Source organism: Microchirus variegatus, assembly GCF_963457635.1.
Source record: "Microchirus variegatus genome assembly, chromosome: 16".
NCBI lineage: Eukaryota > Metazoa > Chordata > Actinopteri > Pleuronectiformes > Soleidae > Microchirus > Microchirus variegatus.
The window spans coordinates 20,734,878-20,755,230 of NC_139817.1; the positions used below are offsets into that span (position 1 = coordinate 20,734,878).

General features: G+C 44.2%; 1 protein-coding gene across 1 annotated transcript in view; it reads right to left on the reverse strand.

The window, feature by feature from the left end:
* The window catches only part of hmcn2 (hemicentin 2), a gene marked incomplete at its 5' end in the record, with an annotated part of 45,901 nt that extends 26,571 nt beyond the window's left edge, over positions 1–19,330 (reverse strand). The window contains 22 exons of the mRNA XM_083902807.1: positions 2,351–2,510; positions 2,659–2,818; positions 4,038–4,150; positions 5,724–5,868; positions 5,954–6,081; positions 6,884–6,979; positions 7,778–7,972; positions 8,053–8,211; positions 8,291–8,404; positions 9,076–9,203; positions 9,456–9,597; positions 9,916–10,188; positions 10,351–10,472; positions 10,732–10,876; positions 10,981–11,244; positions 11,338–11,458; positions 11,971–12,077; positions 12,166–12,337; positions 16,915–17,037; positions 17,508–17,666; positions 17,903–17,973; positions 19,075–19,330. Coding sequence (XP_083758933.1) covers positions 2,351–2,510; positions 2,659–2,818; positions 4,038–4,150; positions 5,724–5,868; positions 5,954–6,081; positions 6,884–6,979; positions 7,778–7,972; positions 8,053–8,211; positions 8,291–8,404; positions 9,076–9,203; positions 9,456–9,597; positions 9,916–10,188; positions 10,351–10,472; positions 10,732–10,876; positions 10,981–11,244; positions 11,338–11,458; positions 11,971–12,077; positions 12,166–12,337; positions 16,915–17,037; positions 17,508–17,666; positions 17,903–17,973; positions 19,075–19,330 — 3,353 coding nt within the window. The remainder of the gene's footprint in view (positions 1–2,350; positions 2,511–2,658; positions 2,819–4,037; positions 4,151–5,723; positions 5,869–5,953; positions 6,082–6,883; positions 6,980–7,777; positions 7,973–8,052; positions 8,212–8,290; positions 8,405–9,075; positions 9,204–9,455; positions 9,598–9,915; positions 10,189–10,350; positions 10,473–10,731; positions 10,877–10,980; positions 11,245–11,337; positions 11,459–11,970; positions 12,078–12,165; positions 12,338–16,914; positions 17,038–17,507; positions 17,667–17,902; positions 17,974–19,074) is intronic.
* Positions 19,331–20,353: the final 1,023 nt, after the last annotated feature.

Here is a 20,353-nt window from a genome sequence, read left to right on the forward strand (position 1 = left end):
TCATTAATGAAGTGGTTCACGAACACGTGAAATTTGTCAAAAGAATGGGAAACGAGCCGCCCATTGTATTTTATGACAGGAATACATGAGTTTTATATTGCATTTGCACTACGTGCGATTGGTTGAAAGAAAAATAGATCGGTGACTTACGTTAACAGGTCGGCACCAAGTAAAATCTGGGCCACGGCCTTTAAATCTCCAGTTTCTACTTTCTCAATTACTATTATCGGCTGTAATTACAGTGTTAAAGGGTTGTCAGAGTGACCTGAAGATGTCACCATGGAATGGGGTCATAGGCTCACAAGAATCAATGCATTCCGCCCTGCTGGGAACAGTAATAGCAGAAACTACCAGTGTTTATCACCACAGGGTCAGGAACTACAGATCATTTGAAAATCGAAACGGTTGACCCAGTGGTGAAGGCAGACATGTATGTGATGCAAATGCACACAATAATGACCGATGGCCCTCATGTGCACTACCATTGTCTCCAAAACCAAAAAGTTAAAAGTAGATTAAAGTAGTTAAATGTAGGTCAGAAATTTCAAAGGGCTGTGAGGCAACACCCGAGCTTATCCAGCTGCATCAAAGCATTGTGTACCAATATAAACACAATCTCTGTGATTTCTCAGATAAGCAGTGAATTATTATAACAGCAACATGTTTGTGTAAGGGGAAATGAGTTGGGAGCACAAAGAGCTCTCTCTTTCAGCAGCACACATGGTGCAATGTCGCTCCCCCGCTCCCTTTAACAGTCTTGGGTGAGGCAACATCATTTAACGCTGGAGCTAAACGACTGGAACACAACTGCCTTTGCAGTGGTCAGTCTGTGCTGCAGCGCCGATCCTCTGCTGCTGTACCACAGTGACGACTGACACAAGCTCAAGCACACAGAACATAAACCCTACCCCCCTCTCTCTCTCTCTCTCAACCACCCCTCACTCCTCACATTGGTGTCAAGTCATCTGTGTACACAGTCTGACATTAAGAAAGAGAGAGAAAGAGAGAGAAAGACTGTTGTTGTTGAAACAGTGGCCGTTTCTCACTTTTCTGTGTCACGGAACACAGTTTTAAGACAATTTGAGGCAAGAAATTGGCCACTTAGAGTCTAAACATGTGCTGGTGTGTGTTAAGATATGACGTATTTATAGTTTGGCAGCGACGTCGTCGACGGTGATCAGCTCCGCCTCTGTGGACGCTCGGTGCGCACTGTGAGCCGGCACAGAGCAGCTTCACTCAGCCTGTCCTGAGGACCAATCGCAGCCCTTGCCGTTTCCGTTGTCCCTTGACAGAGTGACGGACAATTTCGTGCAGTCGGAGACGACGCAGAGGCTCTACGACAGGCTCTGCGTCGACGCAGAGGGCGCTACGTAACCTACGCAGAGCACTTTACGCAGGAGTATAAATTGGGCTTAAGCAGGACGAATGGGCCTCATTAGGATTAGGTCAAGAATCAACTCATCATTGACCCAGTGCTCCATAGCTTTTCACCAAAGCTCTTACTGTCCTTTTTGCTGTGACTGAACTAAGTGCACAGTGATGGCAGAAATCTTACCACCCACTGATTTCAGTTATTTCAGCAGCCCTTTACTCCCTGTTCATTTCCTCTGACCCACAGAGTGTAGCTGGAGAGAATGAATCTCCCCTTACACAGCTTCCCCAGTTTCCGCCAGCCCTACATATTCAAAGCACAGACTATTGTGGGGGTTGTTCACAGAGATGTGTTATTCTCATCAGACAGGACAAGTAAAAGAGTCAGCATGTTGTTTTACTGCTGACGCACCCCAGGGAATCCGAACATCACGCAGACATAGACTTGTATCTCTTCCTCTGTCAGTGCCTTTTCCTCCCCTCTTCCTGGCACCCCTGCACTCCAACCCCAGCTTTTCCTTTTTTTTCTGCCTCCACAAACCAAGTATTACTGTATCAAGAGTCACCAGAGCTTTAAACCCCCTCTGCCTCACTTCTATCTAGCCAAGTCTGTCGTGTCTGGTGTCTGCTCCAGCGAGTATGCCTGTCATCCATCCCACTCTGTACCTCCATTCAGCCAGCCTGTCTGCACCCACGGTGACCACACATGAAAGCTGGGAATCGGTGAACCATGGGGAGCCAGATGTTCCTCCTGAGTTCAGCCTGCACACAGCTCTCTGGGAGACTGTGGCCGTCTTTGCGAAAACTGCCCCTCACAAAAATAAACCCCAAACATTAGCAGGGGCTCTAACTGGCAGCCAGCTGTAGCTTCAGTCTTGTAAAAGCTGAGTCAGAGGTAAGCAGAGAAGGCACCAGTGAGAGTCTGTTGTTTGCTAATTTTACTGCGTCACTGTCGGAGTGAGGTAAGACTTCCTCTTACCCAGCTGTGACGGGGGGGATGGGATGCCCATTTCTGCTCCATGTGACCAGTGGAGACGGACTCCCCTGGGCCTCACATGAGAGAACAACCTCTGTTCCCACCTCTGCAGTCATCTTCACTGTTTCGTCATGGCCACTCACACCCACTATCTTGGGCAGGGCTGGGGAAGAGGGAAATAAGTTTAAGTCTATTTAAAATATCCCAACAACATGAAAACGTTTGACTCTGGACATCACCTGTAAACAGAAGCCAGACATCGTTACATAAACCCCTGCTGTGGTTAGTCGTCAAATGTTAACTTTACTTACTGTTGACGCTGAGCTGGATCTCTCGGCTGGCGTAGCCCACAGGACTGGTAGCCGTGCAGATGTAGATACCTGCGTCGTCAGTGTTCGGGTGGGGGATGCGGAGGTGACCATCAGGGTCAGACTGAACAGAGGAGCGCTCCCTGTGGAGAGGCTGCCTGCCCTGGAGGAGCAGGGGAAAACACATTGTAGACCAAGTTTATATAGAGTTTTACAGCCTGACCTTTGATGCATCAATGTTAGATGCACAAAAGAATGAAAGCTGCTGCTGCAAAAAAGCTTTCACAGATTCACTTTTCTCTGTCAGGGAAATAAAATGACTCAACTCTAGAGAACCTCGATGAAAGATTCTTTTTTCTTTCTTTTTCAGAAGGTGCAGAAAGAAAGATGTTAAGATTTCAGATTTATAAGGCATGATAAAATATAGTGTGATTTCTCACCATCAGCAGCAATATGGTTACGTTGCCGTGGTTACATCCTTCCTTCTCACATTAATCACAGCTTCATTGCATCTGTAACTGTTTGTGGTGTTCTCGCTCATCAGAGAAACATGAGACCAGCAAAAGAGAAATGCTGCCAATTTCTATACATAAAATTTGATTCATGAGGAAATGGAACAAATCAGAATTGATTGTTAAATATATTATTAATAGTGTTTGTGCAAAATAAAGTTGCATCCCATCTCCCGCTCAATGATGAACACTTTGGCTCAAAATTAATCTAAGAATCCGACCACCGGAGCTGGACTGGACATTGTTCTCAGCTTTTCTTAGACTGTTTCGTGCATTTACGGAGCTGTTGTTTCCACAAATATTTATAAATGAGTTTTAAGCTGAACTGCTGCCAAACGTTGCTTTCCAGATGATGTTGTGGGAATCAGAATCAGGTAGTTAGTCATGCGTAAGTGTCTGGAACGCAGCCACAGTAGATAATTTAAATCATATGTGTCAAACTCAAGGCCCGGGGCCCAGATGTGGCCCGCCACGTCATTTTCTGTGGCCCGAGAGGGATTAATTGGTCTTAAAAATCAGTGTTAAAATAGGTCTATGCTGCATTAAGGCGTGCGTTGACCATAAACTACATTTCCCACAATGCATGGCGATTGCGTGACCTGCAAAGTGGCGGCACCGCCACTAGATCGCAGTGTATCATTGTATATGCATCATGCGACGTGTGAAATAAGTAATAAATACAGAAAGTTATTTATCAATATTATATTTTATTTTATTTATTTTACATTATATTTGGTGACCTTAAGTTACATTTATTCTGTATGACAGTTATCTGGCCCTTTGAGGGTAACCATTATGCTGATGTGGCCCTCAGTGAAAATTAGTTTGACACCCCTGATTTCAAAATCATTAAAAAAATTGACGACCTACCTTGGACCAGGCAACTTTTGGCTTCGGAATGCCAGTGGCCTCACAAGACAGCATGATGTCTACGCCTTCGTTGGCTATGTAGTGGTACGGCCCAGCATTGATCTCGGGGGGCACTGTTGGTCACAAAGCACAGCTTGTCTGACCGGTCATGAAGAAAGCGGGCTCACAGAGTTAACGCTGGCCTGAGCCAGCAGTGTCAGCGCTTCAGGCATTTCTTCATTTCAGAGCTGATGATGAACCATAATCTGGCCTGTCCGTCATTACAAGCCTCTGAACAAAATCACCCTTTCATCAAGGCTTGCAGTAAATGAAGCCTCTCACTATGATGACAGCAGGTGGTCAACTCAGTGACAGATTGTTTTTCATGAGTCAGAACATTGTTGGTCCAAAACCTGCCAGTGTCTGTAGAAAGTATACTTTCTAAAGTGAAATTGGAACATTGAGGAAATGAGACGTATATAATTTCTTGCTGGGAGTTAGAGGATAAGATATTTTTTTTTGTTTTTTTCTGTTAAATGTGAAGACTAAAAGTGCAGTTACATAATGAGAGAAAAACAGCTTTGGCATGTGTGCAGCAACAGCTGTGTGCAGCTGCCTGTCTTCACATTTTGTCAAACTTTGACCTAAACTGTTTTGACCAGTGTGCGAAATAATAACCATCAATAATCGGAGGTGGGGGGCGATGTCCCATCTTCCATCTCCCATTTGTTGCTTAATACTGTTGTGCCACTCTGCAGTATTGGCTATCTTCCCTGTCAGATGCAGATGTTTAGACCCCTCTCAAATTTTGTTTTTGAGGCTTTCAGGGGTTCTCCATTCTAGCCCCCCAAAACCCCCTGTATTTCGCACAGTGGTTTTGCCCCTTGAGTTTACTGCCAGTGACGACTGAGCACTGTTGCAACTGAAAGATGGATGGACATTAAGTTAATATGCTATGTAATTGGTACTCAAAGTGCGGACGGGGGCCAATGGCGTGTGTAAACAAAAATACTGGGTATTTACCTGGTTTCTATATGGTGAATTTTAGTGTATTATTGGGTTATAGGCTGGTTATAAGTAGGTAGCTAGTAAATATAATATATAATATATAATAATAAAACAGAAATGTGTTACTTGATATTAACCTGTAATTAGAAGGTAAGAACAATGGCCAAAATACTGAGTAATTACCCAGTAAATTATAAAGCGTTATTGTATTAATGCTTAAATTACATTATATTAACGCTTATATTAGTTAACGCTTAACTGTAGAACTGCAATCTGGTCATTAAAATTATTACAAAATTATTATTTTTTTCCTTTGGCGGCCCTCAGTCCAATGTTGGGTTCCTAAATTGGCCCTCAGGTGTTAAAACTTTGAGAACCCCTGTGCCATGTGAATTAATTTCTACAGCATAACACAATACATGGCCACATATCAAGAGCAGAGGAAATCCATTTGCTTGCAGCAGCGTAGGAGAATTCACCTCGCAGCATCTGTAAAGCATTTATGGGTTTTTTTCCAGACTCAAAATGTAAACATAGGTAAACAAAGTATGGTTTTTCCATTGAGCTATGGAATAGAATGAATTATTGACCTCATAATGAACTGTTTGAGTATTGCAGCCTACATGCTTTCATACACGTGAGGCACTGATGTTCTCATCTGACTCTTTGGAAGGAGAAGAAGAAGCAACACCGTCTTACCGTGGACCTCCAGGGTGACGGTGATGTTCGTAGAGCCTGCTACATTCACTGCAGTGCAGACATAGATCCCAGAATCATCTGGGGTTGTTCTTTCAATGTACAAACTGCCGTCGCTCCTCAAGAACATCCTCCCATTGAGCTGAACCTGTGTAGAAGAAAACCCACGCTGATTTTCTGTATCATAACTGTATGTATGTGTTTATGACTTAATTAAGTCCTAATTGTCTTACTGGTTTTCCATTTTGGGACCAGTGTCTTTCTGGCAGAGGAATTCCATCCAACAGCATGCAGGGAAGACTGACTGACTGACCCACACCTGTGCTAATGATTGGAGCACCATGGGCCAAGACCGGTGGTTCTGCAGGAAAAGCAAGTGCAAAGTCATGTAAGTACATTATGTTTATGTCATTATTTTTCATACGTACATGCAGTATATGTTTTAATATTGTGGCTGTACATTATCATTTGTTCATGTTTACGTATATATGCATATATGCTTGCAACAAGCTGTTTATATAGTTCTACAGCTCATCACGTGTGCAAAGCAACTAAATGCACATGTATTGTATTAAATACTGACTTATGGGACAGCAGTGTTGTGCTGAAGTAGAATTTTCACATATCTGTACTTTACTTCCTTATTTATATTTCTGATAACTTCTACTTTTACTCCACTACATTTCCTTATAAAAAAAAAGTGTAATTTTACTCCAATACATTTGGTTTGGTTGGTAAATGGTTTTGTATTTATATAGTGCTTTTCCAGTCTTGATGATCAAAGCTGCTTTACACTACAGTTTCCATTCACCCATTCACACCCATTCACCCACAGCTTCATACGTTTCTCTATCGCTCATCTTTCATACCCACTCACACGCTGCCAGCAGGAGCAACGGAATCAAACGGAGCCGGGAATCGAACCCTCAACCTTTGAGTTGAATCTTCGTTACTCGTTACTACAAAATTTAAGTACAGATTTCGCAGCTCGACAACGAGTCTGCACTTAGGAGCACAAAGGCTCGGCACGGAGGACTCAGGCGTCTCCAATTGATGGAAATGAATGCCATTAGTCATTAGGACACCAGGGAACTATAGGTTAACTCGTAGAAATAGGGTATAATATGCCTACTTTAAACTCAAGATACATGAATCAAACATACCCAATCCAGTGACACTGACTCTGGCCTCGGTTTTGCTGGATCCAAACTGGTTCTTAGCTTCACAGATGTACAGCCCTTCATCGTCGAGCCAAACGCCTGCAGTCACAAACACAGTGATACATCTGAGACAGGCAGCATCTCCACACTCTCTGACAAAACAGTTTGTCTCCAGAAATCCATGCTAATAGCAGTTAAGTCCTCTGCTCAATTGTAAGTGGCATTATTGGCTCGACTGAGCTATAATTAAGAGTTAAAAATAGAAAATAAAGGGATTCGTGGGTTTGGCTCAGCTGCGTGCCTTGCTGACACACATGTCCCACACAGTGATTTCCCTGGAAATCAGATGTTAGAAGATCTGTGTATGATTCAGCTCTGATGTTCACATAGTCAGGCAGATGTTTAAATAGGCTAAGGCAGTAAAGTAAAACGGGGTTAGTCACATCCATTTTCTAATACAATGACAGGTGCAGCAGATTAGTCTTATTTGGTCGGACAGCAGCCACAAATGGAAGCACTAGCAGAAGCGGTGCATGCAGCTATGTCCGTTACTCTGTAATATAATATTATTATGCACTGTGTAAACATTTAGTCTCAGGAACACAGAGGATCAAGTTCAGCAGTCAGGATTAGTTAGACATTGCAGAAGGAAAAGCCTCCAGATTTCACAACTTCAATTCCCTTGTTTCTGATAAGATTACTATCTCAAAATGAAGGACAAATGGACACCAACCAGCTCTTGAATAATGATTAATATCAGTCCAATAAGTCCTTCACAAGGAGGAAGTAGTGCTTTTTTTGCAGGATGGATGTTGAATGTGTCTGAGAGTTATCCTCTGTGCACTGCACTGCAGAAGGAACTGCTTTGTTGTGACATTTATTTAATGCATAACTCACTCTGGATTAAAAGATGGCCGTTCTCCAGCTGCTTTGTTCTACTGTGGCTGCTTGTCCTTGTAAGAATCTGTCTGCCGTCCTGCCTACGCCAGGACACTGTCGGCTGTGGGAAACCTCGGGCGACACAGGGAAGGGTGATATTCTCCCCGACATTAGCCGCCACGTCAGCCGGTTCTTCGGAGAACAATGGGCTCGCTGTGAAGGGGAACATTGGTAGACCATAAATTTTCCTTTGTGTACATTAGAGCAAAAAATAAGCTGTGGCGTGGTCTCACCTCCAACTTGCAGAGTGACTGCACCAGCAGATGTTCCAGCAGAGCTGCTGGCCACACATCTGTACTGACCAGCATCCACCTCCTGAATCCCTCGAATGTGCAAGGTCCCGCGGTGAACGTCCTGTTCCACGAAAGGAGCCGAGCCCACCTCGAGCTCACCTGGAAACACAGACGAAACAAACCCACGTTCATGCCCGCAGTCCTGTTGATGTACACACTCTCTTTGACCTGAACTTACCTTTGAACCAGTGAATAAGGGGAGAGGGAATGCCTGAGGCTCGGCACTCTAGAGTCGCATCACCACCAACAGAAACAAGCACAACCTGCTGTGACACTGATATCCTTGGCAACTCTGGTGATAAATAAATGACTGGTTAAGTTCAACTTCGTAAGAATTCCTATTTTATAACATGCCAATCTACCAGCTTTTCATGCAGTGCAGCTATATGTCGATACATCAAAAAATGTCATGTGGACCTGAACCAGCAAACACTGCAAAATCCCTCAGGTAATGATTACAATACATACTCTCTGTGAAAATGGAGAATATGTGCTTTTAGAGGTGGCAGAGAGCAGGGATTTTCTATTTTACAAGGCTCTCGCTGTCTTGACAGATTGATGTTGTTAAAAATGACACTCAAAAGTGTGCATTTAACACCAGTACGCCCCAGGAAGAGGCTGCCGCAGTTCATCAGTGTTAAAGTTTCTGTCAACCACAAACTGACAGCCATGACTGAAAATGCAGGCTTACAGTTGTCAGTGCTCACACAGCAAGGGGAGAAAATGTCCCGCAGTGTGAGATGTGGCCACACTCGGCTATGATGACTCTCACACGTTTTTTTAATATAAATAAATACATGTACACTTCATTAAAAGTATCTCCTTAACCTCGCACTTGTAACAGTAATTCAATAAGAAATAAAGTTAGCCTTTATTGTCTCCGTTAGGACAAATTTGTCTTGAGTATTCCAAAAAAAAACTACACATGACCCTATTTCACAAATAAAAACAATGTTGACTTACCTACAAAGGTTACTGACACTGATTGAGAGGCAGTCCCAGCCTCATTGGTTGCCAGACATGTGTAGTTCCCAGCATCCTCTGGGAGAGCCGCGCTTATGGTCAGGACACCGTACTGGTTTAGGCTTAACCTATATTGTACATTCAAGAGAACTTGTGTTTGCTTCAGTTCACCTCTAAAACCCCTCTGCTGTTCTTCAGTATCAGGCTATATTACACAGACAAACAACATACTTGTGGTTTGGGGGAAAAACATTGTGCATCATGTAAATCTGCAAAGTGATGCAAACAAGATGTGGAAGTTGATGTTGCTGAAGTGGAATATAATGACTCTCTGACTTCTTTGTGCCGGAGGTGCTGAGTTTGGCTAAGGGTTCCCTTACCTCGGCCGTTTGGTGAGGAACATGTTTCCGTGGCTCCAGAAGAGCTGGGGAGGGGGGGAACCGGACGCCGAGCAGACGAGGCGGATCTCATCCCCTCGGGAGAAAGCCTGACTCTGTGGGTGAACGACCACAGAAGGAGCCTCTACAAGTGGAGTCAAACAGGGTCTCGTCAGTCCTGCATGATGTCATTTCCCATCAAGTCATCATGATGTGAGCTACAGTGACATTACAGAGCACTCCTTTTCTGATTAATTTAGATATTGTTTAAATAAAGCCACACTCAACATGCAATCGCTTCAGTCTGATGAGAAACATTTTCTGATGAGGAAGTAGCTCAATCTGTGAGGAGGTTCAGACAGTAATGGAAAACAGATGACGGGTGCTGCAGAGGAGCCAGCAGGCCCCGGGTGTGTGGAGTCTTTAAGCAGATGGCCTCCTGCAGGTTATCGTTTCACCGTACCTGGGACAAAAAGCCACACTGTGATCCTGCTGTCTCCCTGGGCGTTGGTGGCCACACAGTGATACTCCCCGGCATCCTGACTCTGCACTCCGTTCACCTGGAGGGATGAGTTTGGCAGCAGCATCACTCGGCCCGTGCGGGCCCGGATGGTACGACCCGCTCTGAGCCAGGTCAAGTTGTGGCGCATGGAACCTTCCACCTGGCAGGAGAGCACAGTGACACTGCCCACGGAGGATGTCACATTCACGGCTGGCTTCAGGACCGGAGGAGGTTCTGTTTCAGTGTAAACATCAAACTGGTGTTGTTATCAGCAGTGAACAAACATCGTAGATATGGTTTACTTTGCATACAAATGTTTATGTTCGCCTGCTTTGATTCAGGGTTGGAACTGATTTCAAAGCTTTGCTGTGACTGTGATGTATTTGTGTGACATACCTCTAACAGTCACCTGGGTTAAGGCCCGTCCCTGTCCTGCACTGCTTTGTGCTATGCACTCATACAGACCTTCATCCTCGGCCGAGACATGGGCAATGTTCCATGATGCGATGGCAGAATTCCTGACACAAAGACATATTTGGTTCCTTAGCTTCTGTATGCCAGTGGCAACGAGAACCTGTTTTACCTAACATTCAGTTGGCACTCACACATGCTGTAAATAGACACATTGGCACATTTATGTAATTTTCTAAAAATTGAAAGATGGGAGGCGCTAATGCTCTACAGATGTGCTCTGAAGTGACCTGAGTGTAACATATACAAGATGTAATGGGCACATGATGAAAACCAGTGTGCTGAACGACTGGATGACACACTTACTGATAGAGCCTCTCCTCTCCCAGGGTAATCCCACTTCGGCTAAATCTTAGCCTGTAGGGAACATCACTCTCCACAGAGCAGCTTATCACAGCGGGCTGCATGTAGTAACCCTTCACCACATCAGGCATGCTCACAGCTGGGGGATCTATAAAGTGAAGAGGAGAGGAAACAAAGGTCAAAGGCCATTGGAGAGATTGATGAGGTGTGAGAGACACACTGTAGAGTGGCTTTGATGGGGGGATGTCTTGCCCGGAACGATGTTGGTGTAGGAGACGCTGGACAGCCTCTGGAAGCGGTAGCTCTCCTCGTCTTTGCCTGTCACCTTGATGAAGAAGCTCTGGGAGGGGGTGCGGAACTCTGGGAGACTCCACAGTCCTTGTTGTCCCAGGTCAGAGGGCAGAGGAACGGGGATTGTGCGCAAAGAGCGGCCGGAGCCTGACATCAGCTCCACGTGGCTCAGTTGACCTGGAGGCTTCAGGCCTGCGCATTTCAGCAAAACATGGGCTGGTAGTCCTGGGGGAGACAAAATATGATCACAATGATGTCATTTTCTTCATAAATTCTTGGTGAAATAAGAGGCTCGAGAGGCTTAAAGGAAACTGGCACCTTTTATTGGCCGTTCCCTGGTGTGGTTGAACTCAGAAACAGGTATGCTGGAGAAGCCGGCACGGAAGTCGAGACTGCTGACTCCAGTGACCCTCAGAGTGTGACGCCCACTGCAACTCGCCTTCAGAAGAAAAACAAGAGTGATTGACTGAGGAACTCTTGTAGACCCCGTTCAGATCTGGTATTAACATCCATCCTGAGTGATCTGCTCAAGCTATGAACACTTCCAGTGTGTCCTGATCTGATCACAGAAACTATTATTTGAAGGTGGTTTGAGGACATGTGTGGTCTCAATTCTGACCTGCATGAATGCTATCTGTCTTCAGGACTTTTTTCGCCACAGCTAGCAGTGCTCTTAGATATCTCTTTCTCTCTCATGTTCACACACACACACCGACACACATACAAACATGCTGACATCAGACACATCTGTAAGATTAATCTCATCATTTTGTTCTTGCAAATAGTTACAGTATATGGTCGGTGTGTATTAGAATAGTAAAGTCAGGGAAGTTCAGACACTTTTATATACGATCATAGGAGATGCATCCAGGACATTTTTTTTTTATATCAGATATGAAAATATCAGGTCTGATGGGGATCGTAAAATAGTCAAAGTAATATATAGAGTACCTTCAGTTTCCAGGCTCCAGGTCTGGGAAACTTCAGGTTGATAATACGAGCAGAGTTGGGAATATTCAACAGTTCTTTAAGACCCTGCTCCTCACCAACTACACGACCTAAGAAAAGAACAAAAGAACGTGAACATGTCTTCCCTGTCTTTGGAGGAACTTTAAACAAATATGGAAAGATAGGAAAAACACCTACCAAAGGGATCGGTGAGCTCAATTTGTGGTGCTGGTCCACTGAGTGACACAGTGACCTCTCTGAGGCTGGGGTCAAAGGGCACTTCCCACTTATTCTCTTGGGCGCTGTCATGGTTGGAGGACAGCAGGTGCACCTTCATAGCCTGGATCGTCTCCTCCACCCACTTTAAAACCTGGGAGCAGGAGAAAAAAATTTTTTTTTGTCAAAGACAAACTTTGATGGATTGCACCTCAACTTAGAAAGACAGAAAGGATTGAGTTAAGGCCTCTCCCTGAACGTCCCAGCCACCGTCGCCTGCCTGATTAGAAGGCCGCTCTTTGTCTTCAAACTATTCTTCCATCGTAAAAGTATGCAAGTACTTTCTGCTAAATCAGTTAAGTTGCCAGAATGAGATCAAGACAGTGACGCAGTGAGACGGCTATCTTCTGCTTTAAGGTTCCTCTAACAATCCACTTTGCCACCACCCTGAGAAAAGATTACCCTCAGTCTGAAATCATGGTAAACAGTTTGATTATATATAATAGCGAAACCAATCCTAACCTTTGCCTCGACGACGGGTCTCCAGAGGCAGAGCTGACGCTATAGAATTTCAGTTTTGACAGGTGCTTGACCTTCTGAGTATCACCATCATCATGTTATTAACTAAAAACACAGTTTTCCCTGTCTTTATTTAAAAGTGAAAACAGAAGCAGCAAAAGCTAATGGTGTTTCATATAGAGACTCATTTCAGTGGCCACAATGGACCCAATGTCTTCTTAATGCTTAGCAAGCAACTGCTGTGTAGTATTTGCTCTGACTTGATATGGAAAGGCATTAAGCCATGGCATTTTAAGACACTTGAAAGAAATGAAACAAGGAGAGCCTTTGATAATTTAATCATCAGGCCTTCGCTGTTGTTTATCAGGTCCACTGGGTGCTGACAGCAGCTGGTTCTCCTCGCTGTTCTTCTTTCTTTTTTTTTTACAACTGGAAACAGCTGTAATGTCTGCCACATGTGCAGCTATCCCCAGCAGAGCAGGAAACTGGTAAGAAGTGACCTACATCTGCCCCAGGACAATGTCTACCTATTAAAATAGGAGAGTGTAGAGGAGTGGGCACTGCTTTTTGCCCCTTAGACCCCAGATAAAAGGAAGTGGATCTGGGTCTTTGAGCTCCACAGACACTCCCTGTTTCAGCCACAGGGAATGCAGAGACCTCATGAAACCAATGAAACCTCATCCTGCGCTTCTTAGTCAAACGGGCTTACTGGAAAGAACAGGAAAGACCCCCCCTCCATCCCCACCACCCCCACCCTCTGCTATTTTTAGAAGAATGACAAATGGGCCAGAAAGAATTAAGGGAGGGCTGGGGGTAATGGTTTTTCTCCTCATCTATTGTGCAGGTTCATCACCTGCAGTGCAAATAGGTGGACACGCTGAGGTTGAGCAGAACAGCTTGACTCCAGAACTCCCAATGAGCAGAGGTCAGCTTAGTGCTTGCCCTGGTTTAAACACTTGAACCACAAGCAGGTGATGTCACTACAAGTTGAGGTTTTTGCATCAAATCAGTCTCAGATGGATGTCCCGGTCCTTCTCTGCGGGAGCTTGGACACACCTGTTGGTACGGACAGTGCCTTCATTTAACGCACTGAAGATACATGTTGCCTGTGTTTCATTTTATGTCTGACAACCATTACCAGCCTCTTAACTCACTTCTGCTTCCACATAATGAGGAAACCATAAGGGCAACATCATAAATGACTCTTCAAGGCACTCTGAGCTGAGTGTATGAGCAGGTGGGAGCACAGAATGACAGAAGAGGTTAACTGAAAAGCAGACCTACATCTCCATTTGATTTTTCTTGAAGCTCCACAGTTCAGGTGGTTGGATTTTGAATTGTTTGAAAAACATGTGAAACAGTTTTTCTTTCACAACACAAAGTTATCTGGCTGAATAGCATGCTTATATGATGTAGAAATAATAAAAGTCCCAGTAGATCAACAGTTTCTGAAATGCTCAGACCAGCCCGTCTGGCACCAACAACTGTGCCAGTCGAAGTCATGCTCAGTTTGAACTCCAGCAGCTCGTCTTAACCACGTCCACATGTCTAAATGCACTGAGTCGCTGCCAAAAATGCTATTACAAAACACAATTTTGGTCGATTAACATATTATTTTGTATGTATGCAGATGAATATGATACTTTACCTGCGCTGTAAGGTTTTGGAAAAGCTTGAAAATTGACCTCAGAAAAGACGTATGGACCCTGAAGCACGTTTCAGTCAACGGGCAAACATCATGGAGACTAAAACATCACAGCTCTTATTTCTGATCAGCGCTTCAGGCTAAAAGAGCTCATATCATAGACAGCACAATAATGTAATTACCATGTCTTGTTTGTACATGCTGGATATATATATGCATATATATATATATATATATATATATATATATATATATATATATATCTTTATATATACACATATATGCGTGTATATAGGGGTGTAAAGAATGTGTTCTATGTCGCGCTCACAATGAGCTGTTGTTTGAGGCCTTGGAGTTAACTCCACTGGGCAGCTGTGTTGGAAGGAGGAAAGCCATGACAGATCATATCCTGGGATTAGACAGTGAAATAAGCAGTCTGTTTTCTCTCTGCTCTCCCTCCAGAGACCACAGAAAGACACTGTATATTTGATTTGGCCATACTTTATATTAAACTCCTATTTAAGGGGGGGGACAGTGATATTTTTGGTTAGATCAGTAGCACTTCTGATGTCTGTTTTAATAGATGCGTTATTTTTCTTAAAAGCACACCACACAATAGCTACAGTCACACAGGTCTAAAAAACTATTGCCATTATAGCGTAGGCGTAATGTGGAGCCACTGCAATTTATGTTGAAACACTCTTGGCTGCTTTAGCACAAAGACACCTGGGGTTGAGGTGTAAGGGCTAAAGTGAGTTTGGTCTCCTATTCCCTTTATAATGCAATACTCTTAGGATAATAGAGTGTTAATGAACAGGGCTGCCCCACACAAAAGCGTTGTTTGGTTAGCTATAACGCAAGCATGACTTCACAGGGACACACATTTGTACAGCATTTGTAGTAAGGACACTCACAGACATAAAGCATTCCCTAACCCCTTACCTAGCCCAATTTATACTCCTGCGTAGGCTACGCAGAGTCCTCTGCGTCGACGCGGGAACCTGTCGAAGAGCCTCTGTGTCGTCACCGGGTGCACGGAATATTTTTTAAGTGTCCATAGAGGGCGGAGCTAAACACCGCCGACTCCGTCGCTGCCGAACTATAAATACGTCATATCTTAACACACACCAGCACATGTTTAGACTCTAAATGGCCAATTTCTCGCCTCAAATTATCTTAAAACTGCGTTCCGGGACACAGAAAAGTGAGAAACGGCCGCTGTTTCAACAAACAACAGTCTTTCTCCCTCGGACGCCACAGCTCACTGTACCTAAAAGCACAACAACCTTGCGCAGCGACCCCTACTGATCGGGCGGGAAAACGCAGCGCCTATCCGTCACCACGACGCAGAAGTATAATGGCTCGAGGCGTCTCCGTGGTGACGCAGTCGGATAACGCATTATACGCAGCCGATTGTAAAGTTGCGCATGCTAAAATAAACAGCAACTTTTTGCCACATTTAGCAAAAAAAACATGTATAAAAAACATGTGAATTATTTTTTAAATGACTCTGGTGGAGGATAAAGCGGTAGATAATGGATGGATGGATGGATGGATGGATGTTAGTTTTGACCAGATTTACAGCAATATTTGTGAATTTTGTGATATTTATTTCTCTTGTGAAAATATAATTTCAATGTTTAATCGGAATAAATGTACGACTTTCCGACGAAATGCATGCTCGGATACATGGCTTCCCCAAGTACGCTCAAGTCACCACCCGATGCATACTTGGTAAAACACTTCTGAACATGTTGTTTGGTTATTTTAGGTAGTTATTATCACGAAACTGTATGTTCTAGTTTATTTCCCCCACTAGGGTGGTTTTAATTCATTATTTGATTGTATAAACACAGCCTGACCTCCTCGAGCTTTTAATTGGTACATCCCGTTACCAGCAGTGTGAATTTGCATATTAGCTAAACATTTAGTTTCAAACGAAACATTTAGATTTAGATGTAACATTTATATTTATATTTAGCATTTAGCATTTAGCATTAAACATTTAGATTTAGATGCTTTATTCAGATTAAACATTGAAATTATATTTTCACAAGAGAAGTAAATATCACAAAATTCACAAATATTGCTGTAAATCTGGTCAAAACTAACATTAAAAACATTTACATGTTTTTTTATACATGTTTTTTTTGCTCCTCACATAATTAGACACACAAGAACATATCTGGGTTCAGAGGTTTAGTGGTGCCATCAGTGTTCAGAGCTGTTGGCTCCAGCTCAGCGCTGCTCTGCCATCTCCTCCTGTGTTGACATGCAGGATACCAGTGTCTCTTCCAGAGGAAACTTCTGGCTTCTTTAACGTCTGCCTGGGAAGTGAGCCCCGCTGTCTTTGGCTGTTCAGACGGGGCTTCTGTTACGCGCCGCTTCCGTTATGAAAAGAGTTACTACATCTGTATCATATGACCAGGAAGTTTAATATCAGCTCTGGAATGATATGATTACACTAAATGAAATGTCTATATTCAGTTTGTTTTTTTTCCAGATCCTGCTGCTCTCCATTATAAGAGAATTCAACCCTTTTTCGACCGCCCCTGCTGTGCTCTCACCTCATTGACCTGCTGTTTGTCCAGGTGAAAGATTTGTCCTGAGGAGGTGGCGGCGATCTCCTCGTAGGCCCTGTAGCCAGGCTGAGAACGGTCCCCACAGTCCCCGGTCAACACAAACACCACCTGGGAACAACAAAGGGGGGGGGGGGGGATTACTACTCTGCAGTGTTTGCTTTTCACGGACCCACTTTCATTTGGCTCCAACGTGACACTAATGCTCATTGTCATGCTTCACGAAGGCGCTGAGACCAAGTAACTTTGTAGAAACTCTGACTATCGGAGGAACCTCATTGGAATGTAGATCTTTCACAGCATGCCACTGTATTCACTTAAATGCTGCACGAGATAAATGCAAATGCACTCGCAACTATTTCCACCCAACCCTTCGCCTGATAACATCAGATAAGAGAGATTTGCTAATGTAACAAATTGCTTGCAGACATGTTTATTGTACCATGTTTACATGGTTAACGTCGTAGTTAAGGAGGAGCCTCCTTTCACGCGTGATGAATATGTGGCTTTACATAAAAGGGATGTCTCTGGCTCTTATCAGCGAGGACCTCGCAACTCTGTATGTTTTTCTCGCCGTGTACCTGAGACTGACGGAGCTGCACCAGCTGCAGAACATCTCTTTTCAGGCGGTAGTCTTTGGCTCTGGCATCAGTGAAGACGTAAATGAAGGATCCAGGCAGGGAAACCTCCAAAGCTTTCTTTATGGCTCCTATACTCATCTCAGGGCAGTCGCCCCCACCCTGGGTGGCAGAATCAGACATATTCACACAGCGATAAACGAACAATAAAACATATATTCTTATGTACTTATTTTTACAGTGCAGTCTAAGGATATTACACTACGTATAGCATTATCACATAATTAGCTCTTGTGGTAACACTGGCTCATTACACAACTGCAGTAATCTGAATTCATGATGATCCATGCATTGTTTTCTTCTCATACAATAACCATCCCATGTGTTCTGGTTCCCACCTGCACAAACAGCTCTTGCAGATCCTGCTGGAATTTCCTTGGGTCAGTGGTGATTGACACAGGGCCAATATCTGCAAGTGTATAAAGGTAAACCATCAAATGCCAAAGAGAGACTTCAATACGGTCAATTTAATCTGTTAATCTGTTGTTCCCATGTGTTGTTTTGTTGACAAACCAAAGATAAGTAGCTTTTCCGGCGACTTTGCTCATTTGCAACAAAGAAACCGGAAAATAAGGAAATTTAAGAAGCTGGAAACTCGGACAACTTGGTCTGAAGCAGTGATGGATGAGAGCCTGTCACAGACGGTCGAAAGGCCTTCTGGGGTAATTCCATGGAACAGTTTTAACTTTTCGGACGTTGCTGTCTCCATTAACTCCAGCTTGTGTCCATGCTATGTTATTCGAACATGAATTTTGAAGGGCGTCTTTGCGACGATACAGAGCGTACATCGTTGTTGTTGTTGTTGAATGGCTGTAAAACACTGACAGTGCTGTCGTCCCTCTCATTGTCAGCCACCAGGGCTTCTTAGCAATCTTGGGAGTTTTACAAGGTCCCCAGAGGCAGGGCATAATTATTAAACACACCATCACACCTCCTCCTCCTCTGGCTGAACTGGGGTCTGTGAGTGTTTTCCAGAGACATTAGATGGAGGAGTAGGGTGGGGTGAGGAGGGGGTGGGGGTGAGGTGATTGGGGTAATTACACACAAGCAGACAGCATATGCTTCTCATCAGTGCTCCAACACCCTCCCCCACAGAGCACTCTTATTTTCAGCTTTCTGCAGCTTTCCTTTATTGAAGGAAAGACCGATGAGGAACCCTTACCTGTCCCCGCTGAAATATTCTACATCGACTTCTTGCATCAGTTTAAGTTCAGGTTGCTGTGAAGTGGAAACTCTGATGTTGTTTCCGTGGTCTTTCTGGGTAAAACTTTGTAAATGACAAATTACAGTCTAACTAAGAATTAGGGGTTAGTTTACCCTACAACATTATCCTGTTAAAGCTGTGATAGAGCAACAATCAGGTGGTCATTCACTGCTTTACAGGCAGCAGGTCCTGCGCAGCGCAAACTCTGGCTTTGAAAAAGTTGGAACAAGTTGATTTTGGGTGCAACAGTGAACAGAAAAGCTCAGATATTGGGTGCAGCTGTATGTGTATTTAATGAAACAGTACCTGGGTCATGGAAAGGGACCAAGACAAAGTTTTTGATGGGTCTGGTCCTCCGGCTAACAGTCTTCTCCAAGATCCGTGAGGCGCCTTCTATCACCTGCTTCAGGTCGTCGTACATGGAGCCGGTAACATCGAACACAAAGGCCAGGGTCGAGGCGCTGTCACCGGATCCATCATCCTCATCCAGCCGGGGCACTGCCAAGAGCCTGTGCGCGCTGATACAGAGCGCCAGGACGAGGCACTTTAACACATCAGTCATTTTTTTTTTTTAGATTCACTGCATCGGTCTGTTGAAACAAAAGTGTCAAAGTATAACAAAGTTGGGTTCCGATTTCGGAGAAGTCTTGGAGCTGCTTCCAGAGCGTGGAAAAGTTTGTTTTGAACAATGCGCCTCAGCAGAAACGCATCGGAACACGGAGGGAACGATTTCCACAGGAGAACATCCGTGCGTAAAAGTTTTGGAGGAGTGTGTGGACTGGATGTGTTCTCGAGCCCCTGGAGAGCTGGTGCTCTGACGCTTTAAACGGGGGCGGAGATGGTATTAAAAGGTGTGTGTGTAGTGCGTGTGTGTGTGCGCGCGCGCGCGTGTGTAATTCGACCCCACTGTGACTTCCGGGCTTTAACCCCGTCCAGCATTCTCTCCCCCCCCTTCAATCCCATTTTTTTCTCGCAATTAAGGTTGGCCCCAGGAGACCCGGGTTTTCGCAGCTTTTACGCACACACGCCCAGCGTGGAGTGCGTATCTTGGACACGGTGATAGAATTGTCTCAGCAACAGCTTATAAATAGCGAGTTTATATTCAGCTGACACCAATCTATTTATACAGTGAAAAATATCCCCTTGACATGTCAATGAGTGAAATAGTGGTGTGGATAGAAGTGTGTTATTGATCATTAGTGCAGACTGATGTCTATATGGTCATGACATAAATTCTAAGGAGATTAAATCACACAGAGGGCGTCAGCCCACATCTAGTGAAACTAAACAGTTTAACTGAAATACAGTGTCTGGAACCACTCTTTTGTCACACTTCCAGATGCATTTGAAACGTGACCGAAAAACACGAAATAACGAGGTTATAGTCCCACCAAAGCTCTGAGACCTCCCTTCCATCACAAATCCTATTTCCATCTGTCCCTTCTGAGAACAGAGCAGGTATGAGCTTGCAGGCTCAGTCAGAACATGGCAGCACAAAGCAGCTTCTACACAAAAAAAAAACCACTGAGCCTAATTAATCCACCTGTCAATGGCAAGACATCACGCTTTTTGTGCAGCCACATTT